The sequence below is a fragment of the Trachurus trachurus genome, assembly GCF_905171665.1.
Source record: "Trachurus trachurus genome assembly, chromosome: 4".
NCBI lineage: Eukaryota > Metazoa > Chordata > Actinopteri > Carangiformes > Carangidae > Trachurus > Trachurus trachurus.
The window spans coordinates 18,935,749-18,956,705 of NC_139898.1; the positions used below are offsets into that span (position 1 = coordinate 18,935,749).

Here is a 20,957-nt window from a genome sequence, read left to right on the forward strand (position 1 = left end):
AGAAAAAAAAATGTTATTAGGCAACTTTGGTTTCATGTAAATATTTAAAGGGACATTGTGTAACTTCTCCTGTTATCTATTCACAAAAATCGATTATTTCGTTCAAAAGTATGTTTTTCATACCCCTTGTCATTCCGACGGCCCGCCGGCGGGCCCGCGGGGGGGTTTTAATCAGGGAGGTGTCATAGAGGATGTCACCAGTCACTTGAAATAGTCATGCCACATATCGTTGGAAAGCTAAAACTCTTGTGATTAAAGATATGCCGACCATTCCTAAATATAATCATCACAGCAACACTCGAATCAGACTATAAACATGCTAACAAAGTTCGTAAAAAGCCGATATAACTCACGATTTGTGTCAGGGCAGGCTCAGGATCACAGGGTTTCCCCACAAACTTGGTGTCGTTACATTCAGAAAAGTCCAGTAAATCCAATCCAGTAAAGTATTTAGTCCAAAACACACGGTTGTACCGGTAGATAACCTCATCCCGCTGCTGCATCTTATGAAATTACGCATTGTATATCCAGTAAATCCGTTTATTTCTCCTCATAAGTCCGGCGTTTACATGAAAACAATGTTTATTTCACTTTACAAAATGGCGCTGCCCTCTGACCTTTCGATTGACAGCTCACTCGACCAATCACAAGCTCCCTGTCCCCGGCTGCCGCCTGCAATAGCGAATGAGTGGCTGTGTCTGATGAGGAACATCCCCTCCGACAGCGCTGAATGGCTTCAGCCAATAGGAACCGATCCCGATGGAAACTGTAGCATTGAATAGCCAATGAGATTACGAAACGAACGATGTGCTGCATTCACGGTCCCTGGGAAAAGGCAGCACTGCCATTTTCATGCGTAACTTTGCAAAAGCTGCACTTTGGCGCATGTATTGTTTCTCAATGGCAACTTTAGGAAAACGCCTAGATATACACTTAGAAAAACATGTGTAAAATACTCATTTTTAGCAGGATTGTTATCAAATTTGAACTGGGGCCAGGTAAGGCTTCATGCTGTAGTCCCATTGTGTTTTCCAGCTAAAATTCTCAGCCACACTCATCTTCAGGCATCTGATTGCAACAAAAAAATTCAGGCGAGAATAAAAACATTCTAATTCAGTGTGCTCCCACTTAGATATCTCTATGATAGTAGCACTTATAGTGATTATTTCAGTTTGGGGAAAAACTTCAGAGTGATACCTTTCAAAAGAGACCAAGCCCATCCATATTCTCCAAACAGTTCAAGAACAGCATTCAATTTACTTTGGGTACGCCTTGGATAGGCGAATATTACAGAATTTATAGGAGTGGTAAGTCAGTAATCACCCCCATCAACAAACTGAAGTGTTCCGGTAAGCTCTGAATTTGCCGTTCATATCATTCATATCTACATGGAGCGGGTAAGCTCGGTGGTAGCTGCCATGTCGTGTCGCCATGTTTTTACGTTCAGTGGCAGCGTGGCCGTAGAAAACCACGGAAACTCACCGGAGACACTGGAGCTGTCGGCTCAGCTCGAGGTGGCGTCTGTGAAAAGTCACCGCGGTAACGCAGTGAGGAGGAACGGAGCGTTACACTGATGCTGCATTCACTTGCAGTCGGGCAGACGGCCGTCGGTAACAAACCAGATGTCATTTTAGTCACAGAAGTCGAGAGAAAGCCGGTAAAACGTGGGTCAGGTAAACAATACGACATGGCCGTTACGTGCAGTGGCTGTCGTCTGCCGTCTGCACAATTTCACATGAATGCAGCATGAAAAATACGATAAAATACGATTTAAAAAAGAAATAAAATAAAAACGAGTACGAGTTTCTTGCGATATACAACCGCAACGCTAGATGGGAGTAATTCCTACACAATGTACCTTTAAGGCAAACTGTTACTTCAATCGAAGTTTTCACAGTAAATTACTTTGTGCAGGACAATGTAATGGCTGAATAGGATTATCATCACTTAGATCTCAACACATGCAAATGTGCGTGTGTGTAATCTCAGTATTGTCTTTCGTAAGTGGACACAGGAGCAGAGCTTTGTGTACGGATGAGGATCCTTAAGCCTATATGCTCGCTGTACAGCTTTATTGTGGAGACAATCAGCTTACGGCCTCATTATACTGTATAGACCTGGAGTGGAGGCTGATAATACGTAGCCACTTGCCTGATAAATTTAATTGGTGCCACGTGTGCTGATCAGCTAAGAAACGAGGGTTAGGGGGTTTGTTGGAATCCAGTGTTTGGTCTCCGTGATCAACTTCCATTTGTCAAATCTCATGACTGCATATTATTCCATTGAAACTAAATACACTGTGGCTGCAGTACTCTGCTCCTGTTAACCTCTTTTAAATGGCTCTAGAATTAGAGGTCTCAGGTGAGGTGTAATGTCATACTAGATGAGCTGATTATGGCAGGCTTAATTATAACTTTGTTGGCTAATGTGTGCGCTCCGCATGTTTTCTCGGTGATGAATTATTACACTGTCTGAGTGAGAACTCAGACAAAATGGATCAAGGCTCCTCAGCCTGCGTATATTCTCCAGTGGAGGAGCCAGTCGAAGCTGCTCTCACTGTACATGACAAACAGAATGCCTCACTGTCTTTTCAGTTGAGTCCTCTTGTTAGCTGCTAGTATGAAGGATAACCTTCAGTCCCCTCGAATCTCCACGAACAATTGCAGGTGGCAGACAGTAAAAAAAAAGAATGTTGTTTTTGAATGTGCCATATGAGAACGAGAAAAAAAAACAGTTTCTAATGGGGTCCTATGTGCCTTGTTGCCGGAGTGATGCCTTATCCCATGGTGAATGTGCTAATGGTTCATGGGAGTGAGAGGGCTGAGCTTAGCCCGGCAGTGTAAACACACAGACAAAAGGGAGCCGTGAGTAGTGTGAAACGCATGCCTGGGCGCGCAGGTAGGCATTAGGTTTCACCCTACACAGCTCCAGCACTGTATCCATGACAGGGAGGAGGCCATTTGCTTTTGTAGCGAAAGAGAGCAAAAACAAACATGCAAACAGACTAGTACTAGAGGGACAGGTATGGATGAGGTGGTGAGCCTGTGGTGGAGGTTTTTTTTTAGTTTTGGAGAGATAAGGCTGTTTGTGGTCAGTCACACAGAGAAGTGACCATTTGCTCAGAGATGTTTGTTTATTTGCTTGTTTTTGTGGCCAGTGGTGGGAAGAGTCACAAAATGTGAGTCAGACAGAAGCACTGTTGCTTTTGAACTTCTGTAGAAGTGAAATGCCAGTAGTTTGAAATGCCAGTTGAACAGCATAATGCAGCCAATTTAAAATGCATTCAAGTAAATGTGACTCAGCTACAGACATAGTTACATAATCCTTGTCACATTGTGTAACGTATAATATGCTTGGTGTTTACTTGGCCGTGTAGACTATCTAAAAATAGCATTTGACCAAAGCAGACAGAGAGTATATCCACTCTTACTATGAAACAAGAGTTTTTTCATTGATTAGTAAGGCAATAACCAAGCTAATGCAAACCAATATAGCGAGATAGAAACCTTTTTGGCTAATGTTCACCACGCTATTACCATGGATGATTTTACCATTTAATGTTACTGTCTAGTCATTTAACATTTCTGCCTTGTGGGTATAAAGTGTTGATGCTGCGAGAGTTTACAGTTGGTCTGTCTCCGAGGCAGCTCGTCTGGATATTCAGCAGGATCTCATTCCCATGTCTGCATTTGAAAGTTTAGTCTGGTGGGAGTTTTTTTTCTTTTTTTCTTTCTTGCACTTAGAGAATTGTGGAAATGGAAAGTCTCAACACATGGTGGTGTTACTGCTATCAAGCACCATCCTTTTTAAAATACTGTGGGACAATAAAAATCTGATGGAAGAGTAAACATTGAAATGCGCTGAGAGGTATGAGTATATTCCTTGCCATAGGTGCAGAAAATATCATTTGACACGCATTTACAAGGTTAGCATCACTTGTTATGGGTCACGAGGAGTTGGACAGGGCAGGCCTTATGCGTTTCATGACAGCTCTGGTCCCTCCCCAACCCCCTCCTCCCAGCCAGTGAAATGGTTAGCATTCAGCTGCCATTAAGGGATTTCCCCTCTCAGGATTATTGACCTTCTGGGCTTATTTTAGTGGCTTGCGTGGGTTTGTAGCATTTCACAGCTTAAGGTTTGTCACATATCTGCAGTGGAATGTATGTGCAGCATCAAGTGTTTTGTGATACAAAAAAAGAAAAAGTGTGACGGGGTGAATTCCTCTGTGAAATCACATGGGGACAGAGTTCACACAAGGAATACATTTCAGCCTTGAACTGAGCGTCTTTCTCTTATGTTCTCTGCAGGTGAGAAGATCAATGATGAGCATCTCTGAGACCAGTTGGCGTGGACTTCTTTAATCAGAGCCTTTTTAGTCACTACACAAACCTGCCGCCAACCATCAACACCAGGTGCCATGGCATGCTCCCTGCGGAAACTACACACCTTCTGCTGGTTTCTCATCACGCTAGCCCAAGTGCACTCCACAGAGGGTAAGTACATATGAAGCAGTCGTCTTTGTTTTATGTCAAAGCTCGTTTTGTTCTCATGCCAGTGTTTTTATGGCATCTTTTGAATGAGTATTGTTTCTGGCTCAATTGCAGCCAGTGCCAGCTATTGTATTTTTTTTTTTTTTTTTTTTTTACTGTTGTCTTACTTAGGAATATAACATGAGCAGTGAAATTGTGTCTCAAGCCAGAGCTGCTCCTCTGAGTGCAGGCAATGCTTGTGTAAGTAATGCAGCTCTGAGGACAGTGGGCACAGGCGGATGGGGGATAATCTTGAGTGGTTTCATTAGTTGGTAAATTGTGATTTGTCTGAGATTTTCTGCTTGAAAGCGTCAGTTGCTCCCAGTGGCATCAGAGCTGGATCCATTTGTAAATTCCTCGCTAAAATGTTCTGTCTCATGGCAGGCACACACAGATTTCACACCTCGAAAAGTATAAAGCTTGAATGTGTTTTAATCATAGTGTATTTAGCTTTCATTAAATCAGTCTCAGCTGTATCGTAATTGCAAGATTTATGCATCCAAACCATATCTCATAAACTGTATCCTGTACACATTAGTGTTTAATCAAAAGAATAGTGGTACATTACTTGGTTGTTTGATGATTGGATTTAGAAGAACCCAAAGTTGGCATCTACTCAGTGCAATATATCAGAAGAGCCATTACAGATTTGTTTCACTGCTGCCAACTGTTGAAGCTCTGGCCAACTGTTCACTATACCTGCGTTATTGATTTTTTAAAAACTCAATAATGCAGGATTATTGATTCAAGTTTGGAAAGTAATGATTTCTCAAGCTGCTTAATTTACACACTCGCAAGTTGTACTGGCACGATATATGTAGTCATGTGTGTCTCTCATGTATCATCTGTCTTGCACTTGATCCTTGAAATAAGACATGTGAAATTTGAGCTGTGTGTTCTCTATAGTCTTCAGTGGATTTAAGAAGCACATAGAGTGGTAGAAAACATTTAAAAGTGGATGTCTATAATCAGACTTTTCCATATACTCTATGTCAGCACTCACATATTGTTGAGACCACATTCAAACTGTTTGAAGTACCTGAGTGTATATAATCATACCTATTTAGGGGGAAGGAAAATAGTTTCTGTCTCATGTTGATTTCACCAGAAACTCCACAGAACTCAGCAGGCTATTTGTACGGTGGGAAGCCAGTGTGGGATCTTGACGCTACACCATCACAACTCCTAGTGGTTAATCAAGGCACATCTACCAAAGGGGATGTGCTAGGATAGGATGGACTTTGGTACATTGTATCAGACACTTTGCTGATAGATGGTGACAAATAGCAGTGTAAACCCTCCCCCAGGCAAACAGGACAGCAAGCAGTGACTGTAGCACGGTACTGACTCTCGACATACCCGCCTCAAATGAGTCAACACAACAAAGGAGCCATGCCATTTATTGATCGCATTTGTCATTCACCTTTCCTTCTTGTTGCACCCCCTCTCCACCACCACACATTTCCCATCTCAGCTGCAGAGATCAGCCCAGAAACAGTTCATTACAAACAATATCCCCAAGTAAACATGCTTCATTAAACTGCGTCTACCCCTAATATCTTTTTAATGCATTTTTATAATTGAATTAAATGGGTTAGTGGAATGCTGTAAATAGTTTAAAGTTAGTTTTTTGTCCTTGTTTTTTTGTGGTTGAAGGAGGAGATGTGTGCACAACCCAAGGACTAATGCTGTAGCTCTGGGGGATTGTTTTACTCTATGACATCCTTCCATACAATAAAATTCATCCTACACGTTTGACTCCATCAGTACAACTCACGTCTGCAACTATACAATTCTGTGATCTGCATTTGCTCAGCTGCCTCACTGCCATTCCAGGCCTTTCATCCCCCATTTTCCTTATTTTCTCCACATCTTACCCTTGAGAAATTGCTTGTATGCATCCACAACCCCAGCAGCCCAGTCACTGACATTAGTCTCTGAAACTGATTTGCCTTATTATTTTAATTATGTTGTGTATATATGGCACAATAATTTTATATATATATCAAAGGAGCCCTAGGGCTAGAGCTTCTCAACCTAATGATATGGAATTAGTCTCTGCTGTGTTTTATTACGGTCAGCACAGGAAATAAAATGAGAATCCAGCACTATGGTGATATCATTTTCTCTCTCCGTTCTACTTATGAACAGCTTCATCCTCTTAGTCGAGTATTGTTCTGAGTCATGGTACAACTTCGATAACTATAATCATTATTTTGTTATAATAGAGACAGTTTTATACACTGTGATTGTCTGAATATGTTGGATCATTTAAACCACCGCTTATACAGTAAGCCCACAAGGGCCTTATTATTGCATAGATACCATTATGAATGTCAACATTAAGAAAGACTTAAAGGGTCGCCATATGCAGTTTCTACCATTTAGTCACCCCAAAAATATTAGACATCAAAATTACAGGAAGTACTACTTCAGTTTCCAAAGTCTGGAACAATAACCCTGGTGATGCCATCAGGGGTTATCTGGGTTCGGGATAGGGACTATTTGTATTAAATGGATTACAAACTGAGTGCATGTGAAAGAAGTATCTAATGAAAGACTTTATTAAGTTGTGTTTTGGTTGAGGTAGATTTCAGTGCCTCCGGACCTTGATCCATACTCGGGGATAAAAGTAATCATATCTCTCGTAGTCTCTGCTGCTTTGACCCCCATCACTTTTTCAAAAATCTCTTTTTCTCATAAATTTCCCCAAATTATGGATTGCTAGAGTAGCTTTTTAGGTCGATATCATGTCTAGATGTGTATTAGATTCACGCACCACAAGTTAAATTGAGTCTCAAACCTGTTTTGTTATTAGTGTTCAGTGAGATTTATATGTTTTCATTTCAACAAACCAACTTTGGAAATGGTTCAGTGTGCAATGAGCAAAGCAATGAGCTGGGTTCTGATCAATGCTCCAAATGCAACATTTATTCATTGAGTCATTTCTAATCCAGATGACCATTTTGAAGTAGAGAGTAAATGTTGCTAAGGTAGGTCATGAAGAAGCAGACATCTCTGCCTATCACTTTAATCAGTATCCTTTACTTTGATCTGCTTTGATATTGTTTTACGTTGATGCAAGTTTGCCCTCTGGCATTTGGAGTGATCTTCTTTGAAGCAGCCGGTTTATTTCCTTTTGTCATACTGGTGTCCTCTGTGGATGTCACCATAGCAACCCAGCAGGAATGAGGTGAAGGTGTAATTCATAAAGTAATACAGTATATATATATATATATATTTTTTTTCTGCAAAATTTTAAAAACAGTGATGATTTCCCCCTGCAACACATGATTAAATTGGTTCACATGTCTTCCAAAATAATTTAGTCAAGTCTGGTGGGGTTGAAAGGATTTGTCTGTATCAGCGACAGAATAACAATTCACACCTAGCTCAGCTATGTGTGCTCTTCAAAGGCTTTTCCCGAAGATTGTTAGAATTATGGCGAGGCAGAATTAGGGAGCGGAGCAAGGATTCTGTGTCAAGAGGTAGGCGAGGCAGACATGGTACAAAGAATACATCAGTAGAACATGTCTGTGTTGCCTTTCTCTGTTGTTTATCAGATGTTGATGCATCTGCCCTTATTGTGTTTGTCTTAACTGTTTTGAAGTCGATGACTAAATAATATGCCCTGCTGATAAGTGAAGCCTCTATTATTTAGTTGAGGCTTTTTAGAAACAATTTATTTTTCTTCCCAATCATGTTGCATTTGTGGTTTTTACAATATGCCAAATATCAATCTACAAATTAAAGTAAATAAAAGCAAACAAGTGTAAAGTACTGCAAGGTGATTTTATGGAACAATGATTCAAATGCAGTTGTTCTCTCCAGATTGCATGATGTTATTGCATTACTGAAGACAGGGGCCTGTGCTGCTTCTTTCCGCGAGGTGAAGGGTAGATAAAGAGTTTGTCATGATATAAAAGCCGTGTTACAGTGGCAGAACTTGTTTGAACAAGCCTTATACAGAGAATTTCTGTTCCCACCGTGCACCCTGAAACCACACTATTGTTTCTGCTCAAAGCTTTAAATGTTTGAAGCACTTGAGATTTCTCAAGGGCAACAGGGAAGGGCACCTTTAAAAGTCCTCTTTTTGTACAATGTGAGAAGAAAAAAGAGGAGACTTAAAGCCTTCATCTCAAAGTGAATGGAATGAAATAGACAATCAAGGTGTTCTGAAATGTAATTACTGCAAGTAAAAGCCCAGAGCTTAATGTGAGCCAGAACTTGCAAGAACAGAATGGAGAAACCCCCTAGTGCAGTGCCTCCACCACCTATTTGTTCTGGTTGGCCCTCTCGTAACCAACAAAGCATATTTATAGACTTTCATAAAGATGAACAGTCATTCATACTACTTTCTTCTCCTGACCTGCCCTGATGCCTTACCTTGCTATATTAGGGACAGCTTGATAGTTGCTATGGAAAGCAGGTTAGTATCTGGCAGGTAAATTCAATCAGGTAAAGTAAATCCAGATATCATAAGCCTATTCTTCAGAGGCAAAGACAGTGTGTCTGTGTTTACTGATAATCTGCTTTTCATTCTCTCCACCAGGGCTTTCTCTCTTACTCGCGTCGCTTGTGCGTTTTATCTTAAAAAAAGAAAACTCAAAATACTGTCTGTCAAGTAAGCATTTGTGGAACCATGGGCAGTAGGCCTGTTCTTTTGAAGTACTAATTTGTGCCAGACTTGTGTCCATGGAAAAAGAATAGTACCCCATTGCGTCGCCACACTCCCATTCCCTGACCACTTAATTTGGTATTTAACATACTTTGAAAAGGTTGGCCCATAGCTGATTTGTTTAAAAAAAACAATTATTTCTTAGGTAATTATTTTATGAAATGGTTATTTGCCTATTAATTTTACTGCTTCCAATTTACCGCACACTGGAAACAGCACCACGCCAGTTAAGGCCAATTGGGTGATTTTTTTTCCTTTGTCTCATGTGTCTTTAGTAAACAACTTCTGTTGGTTTTTTCTTTCCATCTCCTGCTTGATGTCATCGTGGTTGTTTGCAGCAGACTGCGGAATCTGGCTTCCCGTGGAGCCAGGCAGGCGTGGGGCCTGTGTACGAAGGCCCACCGTGCTGTCATGTCTCTTTCATCGCCAGCCAGGCTTGGCCAATAAGGAGATAAGGAGACAATGACTAGGAGAGCAAGCAGTGGCAAGGTGTAACCACAGCCCCTGGGTCTCCTCCCCGCTGAGCACTTCAAATCCTCATTAGGATTTTCAGCAAAGGAAGGAGGGATTTTCTGGATTAGGGCTTTGTCACAGTTGGCTCCAGGTTGGTGTTTGTCATGCAGGAGCATGGCGGGGCACTGACATCTTGCCACTCATCTCCGCTCCCACCCAAACACAAACCCTTCCTTCACCTGGCTATACTGAGGCAGTAAATAGATGTTCCACTAACCCCAAAATGTATGAAACTCATAGTTGTTAACTCGCTGCCCTTGCTAAAGGTTTTTAATGCCATGCCAGTGGCCTGTGCTGGTGTCTGTGGGTTTGGGCTGCTGCATCAGCATTCTTCTTAATGGTTATTTATGCCGAGATAACCTTGGGAAGCATCATTAGTTTGTTGTTTGCTGTCGCCATTCATAACTCACGCTGAGATCTCGGCCATGACACCGATGCGGCAGTTCAGGCAGGCGACACGATGCCTTTGTTTAACTCTGTAAGAGGGAGACTGTAAATTGTATTTTATTTAGTGATTTATCCCTGAACATCTTACTTCTTTAAAGGTTTTCCAAACTCAGTTTTTCCTATAAAACCTGAGCAAAGTGTTTTCTTTTTTTCTCTTTTTGCCAACATGTAGCTGTTTGTCAAATTAAGTCGTGAGTCTTCTGGACTGCATGCACAAAACAGCAAGACTGTGTTTCTCGACATGTGGTTCAACCTCTAACATGGCCCTTAATTGGGTTTCAGACTTGTCTAGGAGAGTGGTTCAGCGTGACAGAGCCTCAGACTTAGTGTGAAACCTACCTTCTCCCATCATTCTTGGTGCTGATCTTTGTGGATAATGGGCATTCACACGGGTCCCATGAGGCTCCGGCTGGGTGGGATCTCAGGCACCCTAGATTAGTCATCTACCCACATGTCCCTATCTGACTTGTATTTTACCGTCATGCTTTGTCTCACTTTGTTCTTGGTCTGGCCATATCGTGTGGGTCCCTAACAAGTATATCCCAAACAATCTACAAAACATGTTCTGATAACCCATAGAGTCTCCTCTCTGAATCCCAAACACGGGAAAACAAATGTGACTTATCAATCTCTAGTGCAGTAGCCTATAACCAAAGACCTATTATTCATGGAGCATTTATTGTTGTGTGCTTTTGTTGGTTGTCTCTGATCTGGCTGTGGCAGATGTGACTAGCAGTATGTGGGCATCTTTGTATAAGCAGGATTCAATTTGTCAGAGATATGCCTCCATTATAAGAGTTGTGTTTTTGTTTGCTTCTTTGTTTTATATTTGTTTGTTGTGGTGTCGTAAAGAAAAAAGTTGCTTTGCCGCGGCATGGCTTCAGGGTTTGATTTTACGGGTTCTGGTGTGTGTGTGTGTGTGTGTGTATGTATATATGTGTATATATTATATATATATATACCATATTTATACAGCAAAAAAAGGCACCTGTATGTGTTTAAAAATCACCCACAGCCACCCTTGTGTTAACAGAAATAGCGCAGGCTTTAGGTCTTTAATATTTTTATGTTGCTAGAGCCTGTGTAGTGGACATCAAGGACTGCAGCCAGACCTCACGCAAGGACTGCTGATGAAGTGCTGTCTGGAAGGGCGGATGAGGAGAATGTTTTTGATTATCCAGTGTAGATGGTATTTCAAACAGGAACCAGCATGTACACCTTGCGCCAGACAAATGAATCAGCTCAGCGGGTCAAAGGACAAATGTAGCTTGGTTTCCTGTTTGCTACTGTAATTCTGTGTAATTTTAAGGTGATTAGACTGCAGCGTTTAGGTCACATGGAGTGCAGCATTGCAATATTTAACATACATGGGACTGAGCTTTTTTCTTTCTGTGAGCAGGACTCGTGAATGAACTGGCACGGTGCATGCTGTGCAGTTTTGCTTCGTAGAGTGAATTACATGTATTTTTCAGCGTGAGCAATTAAGTCCCTCTGCACCTTCTGATTTGAGCAGTAAGAGCAACATAGAAATGAATGCAGTGAAGTGGTCTCAGGAGAACTGCCATTTATGATACCACTGACTCCCTGCCTGTGAGCTTTCCATTCCATGTCAGCTGAAATAAGTAATGTAAACAACAACAATCTCCAGGTGTTCAAGAGGTATGTAATCACATTTTCATTGTGAGGACAGTGTTGAAAGGCACGTTCACTGAAGCACAAGGACGTGTGGTTAAGGTTTGGATGCCATGCAATGAAAACCGATTGCAGAACATGTAATGACATATTCTGTTATGAGAACATAATATATCCAAAGGCTTATGATTTCACACACTTCTCAGTTCACGCTCAAGTCAGATGCAAAATATTCCTGCTTGCCCTTAGTGGAATCTCTTTCTCTTTGTCCTCTTGCTTTCAGTCCTGATTTAGAGTAGCTATAAATCCTGAAGAGGCTCCTGTAAACGAGGGGTGGTGAAACTACGCCCATAAATATAAAGGATTTAGAACCAGAGCCCTTTGAAGGAACTCTGAGTGGCCATTTATGAAGCTTGTTAACTCAGAGTTTCGCTGGCACATCCAGTATTTCCCGCTTTTGTTCAAAGTTTTCTTTATAGTTAAGCTTGTCTGAAACCTGCTTGACGACTAATGACCGGTCGCTAAAATATGTGGCCAGCCAATAACAAAGTTGTTTTAGCCCATTGACCCATTTTTATAGGTTATCATATAGAGTCGGGACGTGTGTAGTTCACTCAAAGTCAAACAGAACACGTCAGCTCGGGCCATTTGTTTCCTGCTAGAGCACCACAACTTGACCCCATGTGACTTAGCTTTTGACCCTGTGAGTCATAATGACCCGGAGTGCGTCTGTTTGTCAAGGGTTTGGGCCTCAGCTCTTAAAGCCCCACTCAAGTAAATGATGGGCCAAGAAAATAGTCATCAAAGACGGATTTCCCCTGTGGAAATGTAACAAATCAATATCAAATGAAGCGAGTCACGTTGAATCCACCCCTCTTAGAATAAGTGTGCTTCTTTCAAAATACTGATTCAGTTCAGCCGGACCGTTGCCTTAACAGTTGCTCTTGTACCCTAATTTCCATCACACACATGCCCCCCCTACACATGTCCCCAAATTATTTTTAAATAGTCAACACACAATAATTAAGGCAGATAAGCATGAGAGACATCTGATAAATCCTTAAATGAGAACTTCAAAGTGCCCCTGCTGTGACAGAGTGAGGGCTGGAAACAGATGGAGGAGTGAGAATGTTAGGAAGCAGGCTTTGTCTGTGGACTTGATTCAAATGAGGTTAATCCAAATCTGAAAGTTTCTAATAAAAATGTTGGGGAGGGGAGGCTCTTTTGGATGTTATAACAATCAGCTCACTAGAGGGAAAAAATACATATGAGATGGAAGGTCATCAAGATAATATTCAGCCTCTGGATTATAATGAATAGCAGCCAATAAATCCTTGATAAATTGAAACAAGAGTAAAATTCAATTTCAGCTTGGCCAGCTTTCTCTTCAAGTGTTGTGAGATGGAATCCTTGAACCAGAGGAAATCTAATACTACCAATCCTTTGCTTTAAAAAAAAGAAGAAAAAATAAACCTCATCCAAATAAATAAATACTATTATTTCCCTATTTGTCAGATAAGTACCCAGTAGGTGCAGAATGTTTGCGTAACCCTGAGTGAATCCAGAGGCGGGAGACAGAGGCCTGTGCAACTGAGTAAAATAGCATTATGTCACATAACAGTCCACCTAACCTAGAGGGCGACAGGACTGTGGTCTAGTTTGAATAAGAATTCAGTTGGAGCAGCAGTCGTGTCATCAGGGCATGACTACCAGGTTGGTCAGGGAATTTAAATGCCGGGTGGGGGTCAGTTTGAAGCGCTGGCTGAATAATGTGGCACAAATGCATGCACATGAGAGCAGAGTCTCGGGGAGAGGAACTACTGCTGTGGTCTGCTTGAAGAAGTGCACTTTGGGAATGCAAACCAAGCAGATGGACTCTTCTCATTTGTGTGTACTGCCACTGGTGACCCATTGGGAAATGCTTCCTTATTGAATCGCAGAGCATCAAACGCTTCATTGGAGCAGAGAAGCAAGTCTGGGCTACCCAATGTATCCATGTTTTTTTCTCCATCATTTGTAATGGAAACTGTGGAAATGATACACACCAGACACATAGCAAATTCAGTCTAGAAGCCTTTTGCAAAAAAAATAAAATAAAAAATAGGATCCACCTCCTTATCTCATATAAAGTCTGAAGCATTATGTATCATCGGAAATATTGTAGCTGATAAGGGCTTAGTAATAAGGTCCAAAGAGCTTGCTGTCGCTGAAAGGCACCATCACTCAGGGATGCCCTATATCACTTCTCTTTGGGGATGACCCATGGGATCAGCTCATTCCTAATCAAACAAACTACATTTTAAGTGGAGTGAGTTCACTTTAAATTTGCACAATTTAGGATGTCAAGTTAAATTGCAATTTGCACAGCACTTGCCTCATCATTCATTTCTGAATTTAGTCATGGTTTAAGGGACATTTACTTCCTGGATTTTCCAAAAGTGCACTGAATTTATCTCAATGTTGTCTCGATAAAATGGTCAAAAAGTCTATATCTTAAATGTATTATAAGACTTGAATTTATCCATGACCATCTGTTAAGAACCATGAGACAAAATTTATTCTTTGATGGTCATCGCAGTCATTTCATTACCGCAAGATGTCCTTGCTTTTTTGTGTGACCTAAAAAGCACTCCCTCTTCTCTTTTGCACACACATACACACTGACACACGCACACCGCCTGGCCCCAGGGCTATCCGATATTAGACAGTGAGATGACATTGTGTGCTTGTGCGAGTGCAGTCAGCCGACATGTGCAGATGATGTGAAGTCAATAATGCATTATGAAAAAAGGGGATTTATGACCTTGATGAGCCCCATAGAGCTTAATTAGGCCTAAAGGTTGATTTACATACAAGAGTACATGGAATCTGATGAGGCTCTGTTTTCCTGCCGGCGCACTGCATTTTGATTTTTTCTGCCGTCAGCACTTGATGCCTCGTATCCATTCAAATTCTTCCGGATTAGAGAGAATAAAAGAGAAAAAAAAGAAACATAAACCTTACTTGGCTACTGGTCTCTCCAAGTGTCCATGTTTTGTCTGAACACAGTAAAATCATCAAGTGCTAAGCTACAGGATCAAATTTCTTAGCACTCCCTGTGCTGGCTTATGCGTCTACAAGTGATGGTTAGAGATGAGGAAGAGAATAATTGTAAAAGAAAAAAGTCTCTTACTGGGTGAATTTCTGTTTAAAGAAGCCCACTTTAACACCAAAAGCAAAGGGAGAAAAAATTGCAGTCTTTTTTTTTTCCATGGTATCTATTCAGAGAGAAATGACAAGATCTTTTTCAGAGTCATGTACCTATATCAAAGATGCTCCTGATAGCCCCCCTGCTGTTGCTATGGAAGTAGCAGAGATGTAAATGAACTAGAGTGAATTGGATGGTGGAGAATACAAATGAGGTTGGAATGCTCGTTCCCCTGCTGCTCTTTGCCTCTGCCTCTTCCTCTCCCAATATCTTTCTCTGTTCCTGTCTTCGTCTCTCCGCACAAGTACATTTCAAAGACTCAACATTAACCAGTATTCCACATATTTTGACACTGCATGAAGTGATATGGGATTTGCTTCTTCTTGTGTTTTTTTTTTAGAAGATTTCTTTTTCTTTTAAAAATGGCTTCAAATGTGTTTTACTTTTTAAAATATATTTTTTAAGAAAGACCACTATGGGTATGTGTGAATCCCATTTTTTTTCTCCTTTATGGCTTTATGAGAGTCTTGCCGATGGATGAAATAAAGACAGAAGAAAAATCAATGTGTTTCTCCTAAAGAATGACTCACTGATGAACTGTGATATAAATATGAGCTAAGATGTTGTGTCTATGTATTCTCTGCCACATAAGTCATAGTTTGTCAGTTGTCAGGGCATTTAATAATGTACAGATGTTATGGGCTGAATTACAGAGCAGAAAAAACCTCTGCATAAGTGACTGTCGTTTGCTGTTAGCCATGCCCAAAAATGACATCAGCTTTCAACACACAAAGTGGAAAAAAATAGAAACAGTCTTGAGTTAAAGTTAATGTTAAGAAATTCAGAGGAACGTTAAAATCTGTCAAACCAGTGGTGTAATTCTTTTTTACAATGGCCACACAGAGTCAGCAGTCTACCTCATACCCTGCTGTTTGCAGGATATATGCAATATTTTCTTTTTTCTCCCCTGTGTGGACCTGACTTCTTAAGAATACATGCTGTTGTAAAGGATATCTCTGGATTATAGAATCAGCACTGTGGGAAGAGTCTTGACTTAAAGGTTTCTTTTCCTTCACAGACTTCCTTTGCTTGTACCGTGGGGAGAGAGTAGGTGGGGTGGCAAAGGGGTGGGGTGGGAGAACCTGGAGGACTCAAGCTGTGTTTCCTGTGTCTCCGAGCTAATGCTATAGGCCACACTTTTCTTTCACCCCGAAATCCCCCCAGCAAGCGACCTTGTCGGCTCAGGAGTGCAGAATAATGGCAGCGCCGAGCCGAGATGCTAGCTCATTTACAAGCAGCTGTTTAGCTCCCATCAGAACAGCGAGGAAAATCAAAGGGCTGCGTTAACGGTAGATGACAAGCGTCAGGAGCGTCCCCGTCACACTTCTCATTGGCTCTCGACAGAAAAATTATCTGGTTTCACATCAAAATAATCTGGAGACCTCTTTTGTGCTCTGGCCACAATGATGGCAGAGTGAGTGGCTGAATAGGCCTTTTGATCAGCCTCTGCTTCTCCCCTGGACTAACTCTGGAAGCATGTGTAACTCATGGGTCATTTTAATATGAAAACCAGTTACTGAATGCGAGATAGCCCTGATGAAAAGCAGAATAGTTTCTCTCGAAGTTATGCTACACAATCAGTGCTGAGCAATAGTGTAATGATTTTGTTTAATTGAGACAGACTCTGCTTTGTTGCCCTTAATGTATGACTCGTACAGAGGCTGCATTTTAACTGTGTACATGTCCTTCATATCTATGTCCCTTTGATTGATCATGGTATAGTGTGGCTTCATGGGACTGCATGGTAGACTGTCCCTACATGGCTGAAGATCCTAATGACTCCTCGTTTCTGTGAAATAGGAAGACATCTTGTTTATTACCTCTGCTTCAGTGGCAATCATATCCTACCAGATGGTCACTTTCCAATTGATTTGGCTCATCAGTGGAAAAAAAAAAAAAAATTGAATTAAAACATTACAGCACCAAGGAGACGGTACATAATGAGTCCCCTTTACATTTCTCACAGTTCTTCAGCTGCTGATTCTGTAAGGGCCTGATGTCATCACAAAGGTTACACATGGTAGTAAATGCCAGCCTGGGAAGCTTTAAATAGAGTGTCCTCATAGGTGTAATAAAGTGCTATAACCCATGGAAATAGAGGTCCTGTGCACCAATCAAAATCAATTACTAGTGTGTGATAGCAACATGTACGATAGGCACATGTCAAAAGGTTGAGTGACTGTATATTTTATTCAGTAGGCAAAACACAAAACTACTCAAGTTTTACTTTACGCTCATTGGTTGTAAAGTATACCGTGTTTCCGAGGCTCACAATCTGATTTCAGTCTGTAGAAAGAAAGAGGGGGAGCCCCAAAGGTACGCTTTGCCTTTGTACAATGACACTGATCACCGCTCAGTTCGATGCTTGCCACATAGCTGATAAAGAGGAATTGAAATGCTTTGCTAGTGGTGGGGGCGGATGGGTGGGTGACCAGAATGGCTGATGAGGTAGAGTGTCAACAAGGCCATGATAAGGATCTGACCAGTAATGTCTCTGCTGCACCATGTTGCCATGGTCACAGGATTGAGCTTTCCACATGAGATTTTGATGCCGACAGCTGTGGCCGGAGGCATCATGTTTTCAGCTTGTCCGTCTGTCCGGCACATTCTCCTAAACTTGATATCTCAGAGACACTTAAAGGAAATTTCTGGACAAAATGTCCACTTGGATGCAAGGATGAAGTGATAACAGTTTTGTTGTCAAATATTAAAGGTCAAGATCACTTTGACCTCGCAAAACAGGGGTTTTGGCTATATAACTCAAGGAGTCAAACACTAATTATGACAACATTTACACATATAGACAGATATCTATCTAGGTTAGGTTGATGAAGTGATGATTTTTACATTAAAAAGGTCGAAGGTTAATTTTGCTGTGACATAGTGTTTGCAAAAGCACCATTGACCATTAGGGGAGATTGTGTCCATTTGTCACATTTGGTCAGATACTTCATTGGTGTCACAAATCTTGTTGTGGTTGTACTGTATAGATCCTCTGTGCTGCCAGGTTGAAGATGTGTGTGTGTGTGTGTGAGGCTTTTTGCAGCAACAACCATATTTGAAGCATCATCTAACTGTCATGACTACTAAACCATTACTTATGGGTATTACTATTATTTTCTGCATGTAAATGCAGCTTTTCCTGGTCTCCTTCCTATATGCTACATACAGTATATTTTATGTGTCAGGATAGTGGATGTAAACTGAAAACTGACTGGTTTGGCAGCGGCTTACAACTGTGAGGTGGGAATTCTAGCTGACTATTCCTTGATCCTTCACTGTTGTGCCGTTTAATTAGTGCGGAGAATGTAAACCGCCTCCCTTTTGGTGTTTGATAGGCATCTCTCTTTCCAGGGTTTGGATGCAACTATCACACAGTGAAAGTACATCAAAGCTAGAAGAATAACATCTTATACTTTGAGGAGGTGTCTGAACTGCGTGCTACCTGTGAAGAGGACAGGGCTGAATTTCCCCTTTGAATGTGAACAGTGTCTGTGTGACAACCTGAAAAAAAAGAGAAAAATCCCACTCAGCTGCAGTCATGCAGCTCTGTTTTTGCACCTATGCACCAATGGTTAGTGCTATGTGTGGCGCCATTTTGGTAGCTCAGCAGCCTCTTCCTGATCATAGAAAGCTCTAAGTACAAAGGCCGTCAAAACACAATATACCGTAGCAACAGGTCCTTTCTGCTGCTCCAATGAACTGCTGAGTTAATTCAAGGTGTAATTTTAGAAGAAAAAGCTCAAAATAAAGGGAGAAAAGAGAAGTAAATATCTTAAGATTCATTCTATATTGCCATTGATATTCTTAGCATGGTTTACTATGGAAAATAAATAATTTTCATATCATGCATTCTCTGAATAATTATGCTAATGACCCCTTGAGCAAAATAATGATTACCTTTCTGGCTCATTTGAATAATGAAATTATTTAGTTAAGTGGGACAGTAGGCATTGGATTTTGTTTATGTTGGATTCACTGTGATCGTATTATTCTCTTGTAATTGCAGTGCATTGTCGTGGCAGAGCATGATCGATGGTGTTTTGGTGTCTTCATATTATGTGTATGAATATAGAGAAAGAGGATTTGTTTGAAGTAAACCCTCCATTATACAGTTTAAAAGAACTTATAAGATGGAGATTTTGATCTAAGTGCATGTGTATGTGTGTTTTTAGCACGTTTCAACCACTGGATATTTCCATATATCGAAATTGCAGTTGAAGTTGTTGCTGCGAGTGTTGCGGGGTCACACACATCAGAGTGTGAAATCTGCTGTTTCAAAAACAGATATTGTCTGTGAAAGTTAATTCTCCTCTGAGCCACTATCACTAAATTCTACATTATGAAACACATCAGAAAACCAATGACTTTACCATAGACCTTGAAATAGAGACCACACATCTCATGCATTGCATTGAAATTTGTTTTCCTGGACTACTGGGTGTCCCCCCTATTGATTTGTACGTGTCACTCATCTCCCCATGTACCAAAAATACCATCCCGCACCAGGGTGAGAAAGTAGTTCCGCCTCGGGCCCAATCAATAGAGAAAGGCTTTCGGAGGTTGTTTACAACCATGCTTTTGGTTCATGATGCACAAACCCAGCTGGCGAATAAATGCGCTTAGAGGACAGCAATTTCGTTTGATTTCCTGACTTTTGAACAAAAAAATGTACCATTATTGCAGGGGCCTGTCATCGTCATGGTTGAAAAGTTGCTAGTGTATTTCAGTAGGAGTCATAACGGTATTATGGAGCACACATTCATCTCCTCATTGCTCCAGCCTCTGTTTTCCTACTTAAGCAGAACGACTGCATCAGTTCTAAATCATAAAACCAGAAGCTGAGATTGTAAAGGCTCTACAGAGCGGTTTAAGTGTTTTACCAGTGTTCCTGGGACACAGAGCATCAGTGGGTTTGGCTGCGGATTTGGAGATCAAACTCTGAAGTCTTCCACATGGCCAAAGAACTAGATCACTTCCAGCCACAAAGTAGGCCATCGCAGTCTAATGCATCCCGCCCAGCCATATGTAACTGCTGACCAATTGATCCATGTGAAGCCTAGATGACCCCTATAGTATGACAAACCAGGGTTCGTTGCATTCTCAATTTAACAGAATGATTTGTATTAAGTATATGGATATATAGACTGCATGGCATACAACAGTTCTTGATTGGTGTGACATAATATCATTCATGTCGTTTTCTTCTCTTTATGCTGCTGTATAGATGCCATAGCTTTTTCGATTCTACAGCTTGTATATTTTAAAAAGCTTTTGAATATCTCATTTGCACCATGTGTGGTCGTTCTTAAATGTTTTTTTCTTTCCATGAGACAACTGGGGAGAACAGACGTGTCTCCATTATGCAGCTGCCATTTTCAAGTCAAGGGCTGAGTATAGAAATTATAATGTGGCATTGACTGATGTTTTACATAGGTTCTTATGGTTTCTACACGTGGTGTAGCAGATTTTTGATGGAGCTATGCTGGAGTGCATTGACATGAACTTAAGATTGGCTGTCAAGTTCTGTTCCTAACACGTCATGTTTTCTTTTTTTTTCCCCACTTGGGCTTTTTCTCTCAAGCCAACATCTCTGATAAATTGTTTATCACTTTAAGCGTTTCTTTTTGACTCCAGAGAGAAAAGAGCTGCAAAAATGAAATATGGCTGAAACCTATCATATTTGAAAGCCTTTACTTTTTCATGACTATTGGTCACATGAGAAAGTTTGCTGTCAAAAGGAGCAAGTAGAGGAATAAAAAGATCCCTCCCTTATGATAGCTCGGTCCTAAACAAATAAAGTCTTATAGAGAGTAGATAGGCCAGGGCAGCTGCCCTCCTCCATACAGTTATATCCTTTGTTGACTCTGAGCTCTTCACTGAGCACCTTTTAGAAATAGGAGTTTCACCT

General features: G+C 41.0%; 1 protein-coding gene across 3 annotated transcripts in view; it reads left to right on the forward strand.

Moving 5' to 3' along the window:
* The window catches only part of adgrl2a (adhesion G protein-coupled receptor L2a), a 95,974-nt gene that overhangs the window by 19,217 nt on the left and 55,800 nt on the right, over window positions 1-20,957 (forward strand). For all 3 annotated transcript variants that reach the window (XM_083970747.1, XM_083970745.1, XM_083970746.1), the window contains exon 2: window positions 4,308-4,493. In XM_083970747.1, coding sequence (XP_083826873.1) covers window positions 4,418-4,493 — 76 coding nt within the window. In that variant the 5' untranslated portion in view covers window positions 4,308-4,417. The remainder of the gene's footprint in view (window positions 1-4,307; window positions 4,494-20,957) is intronic.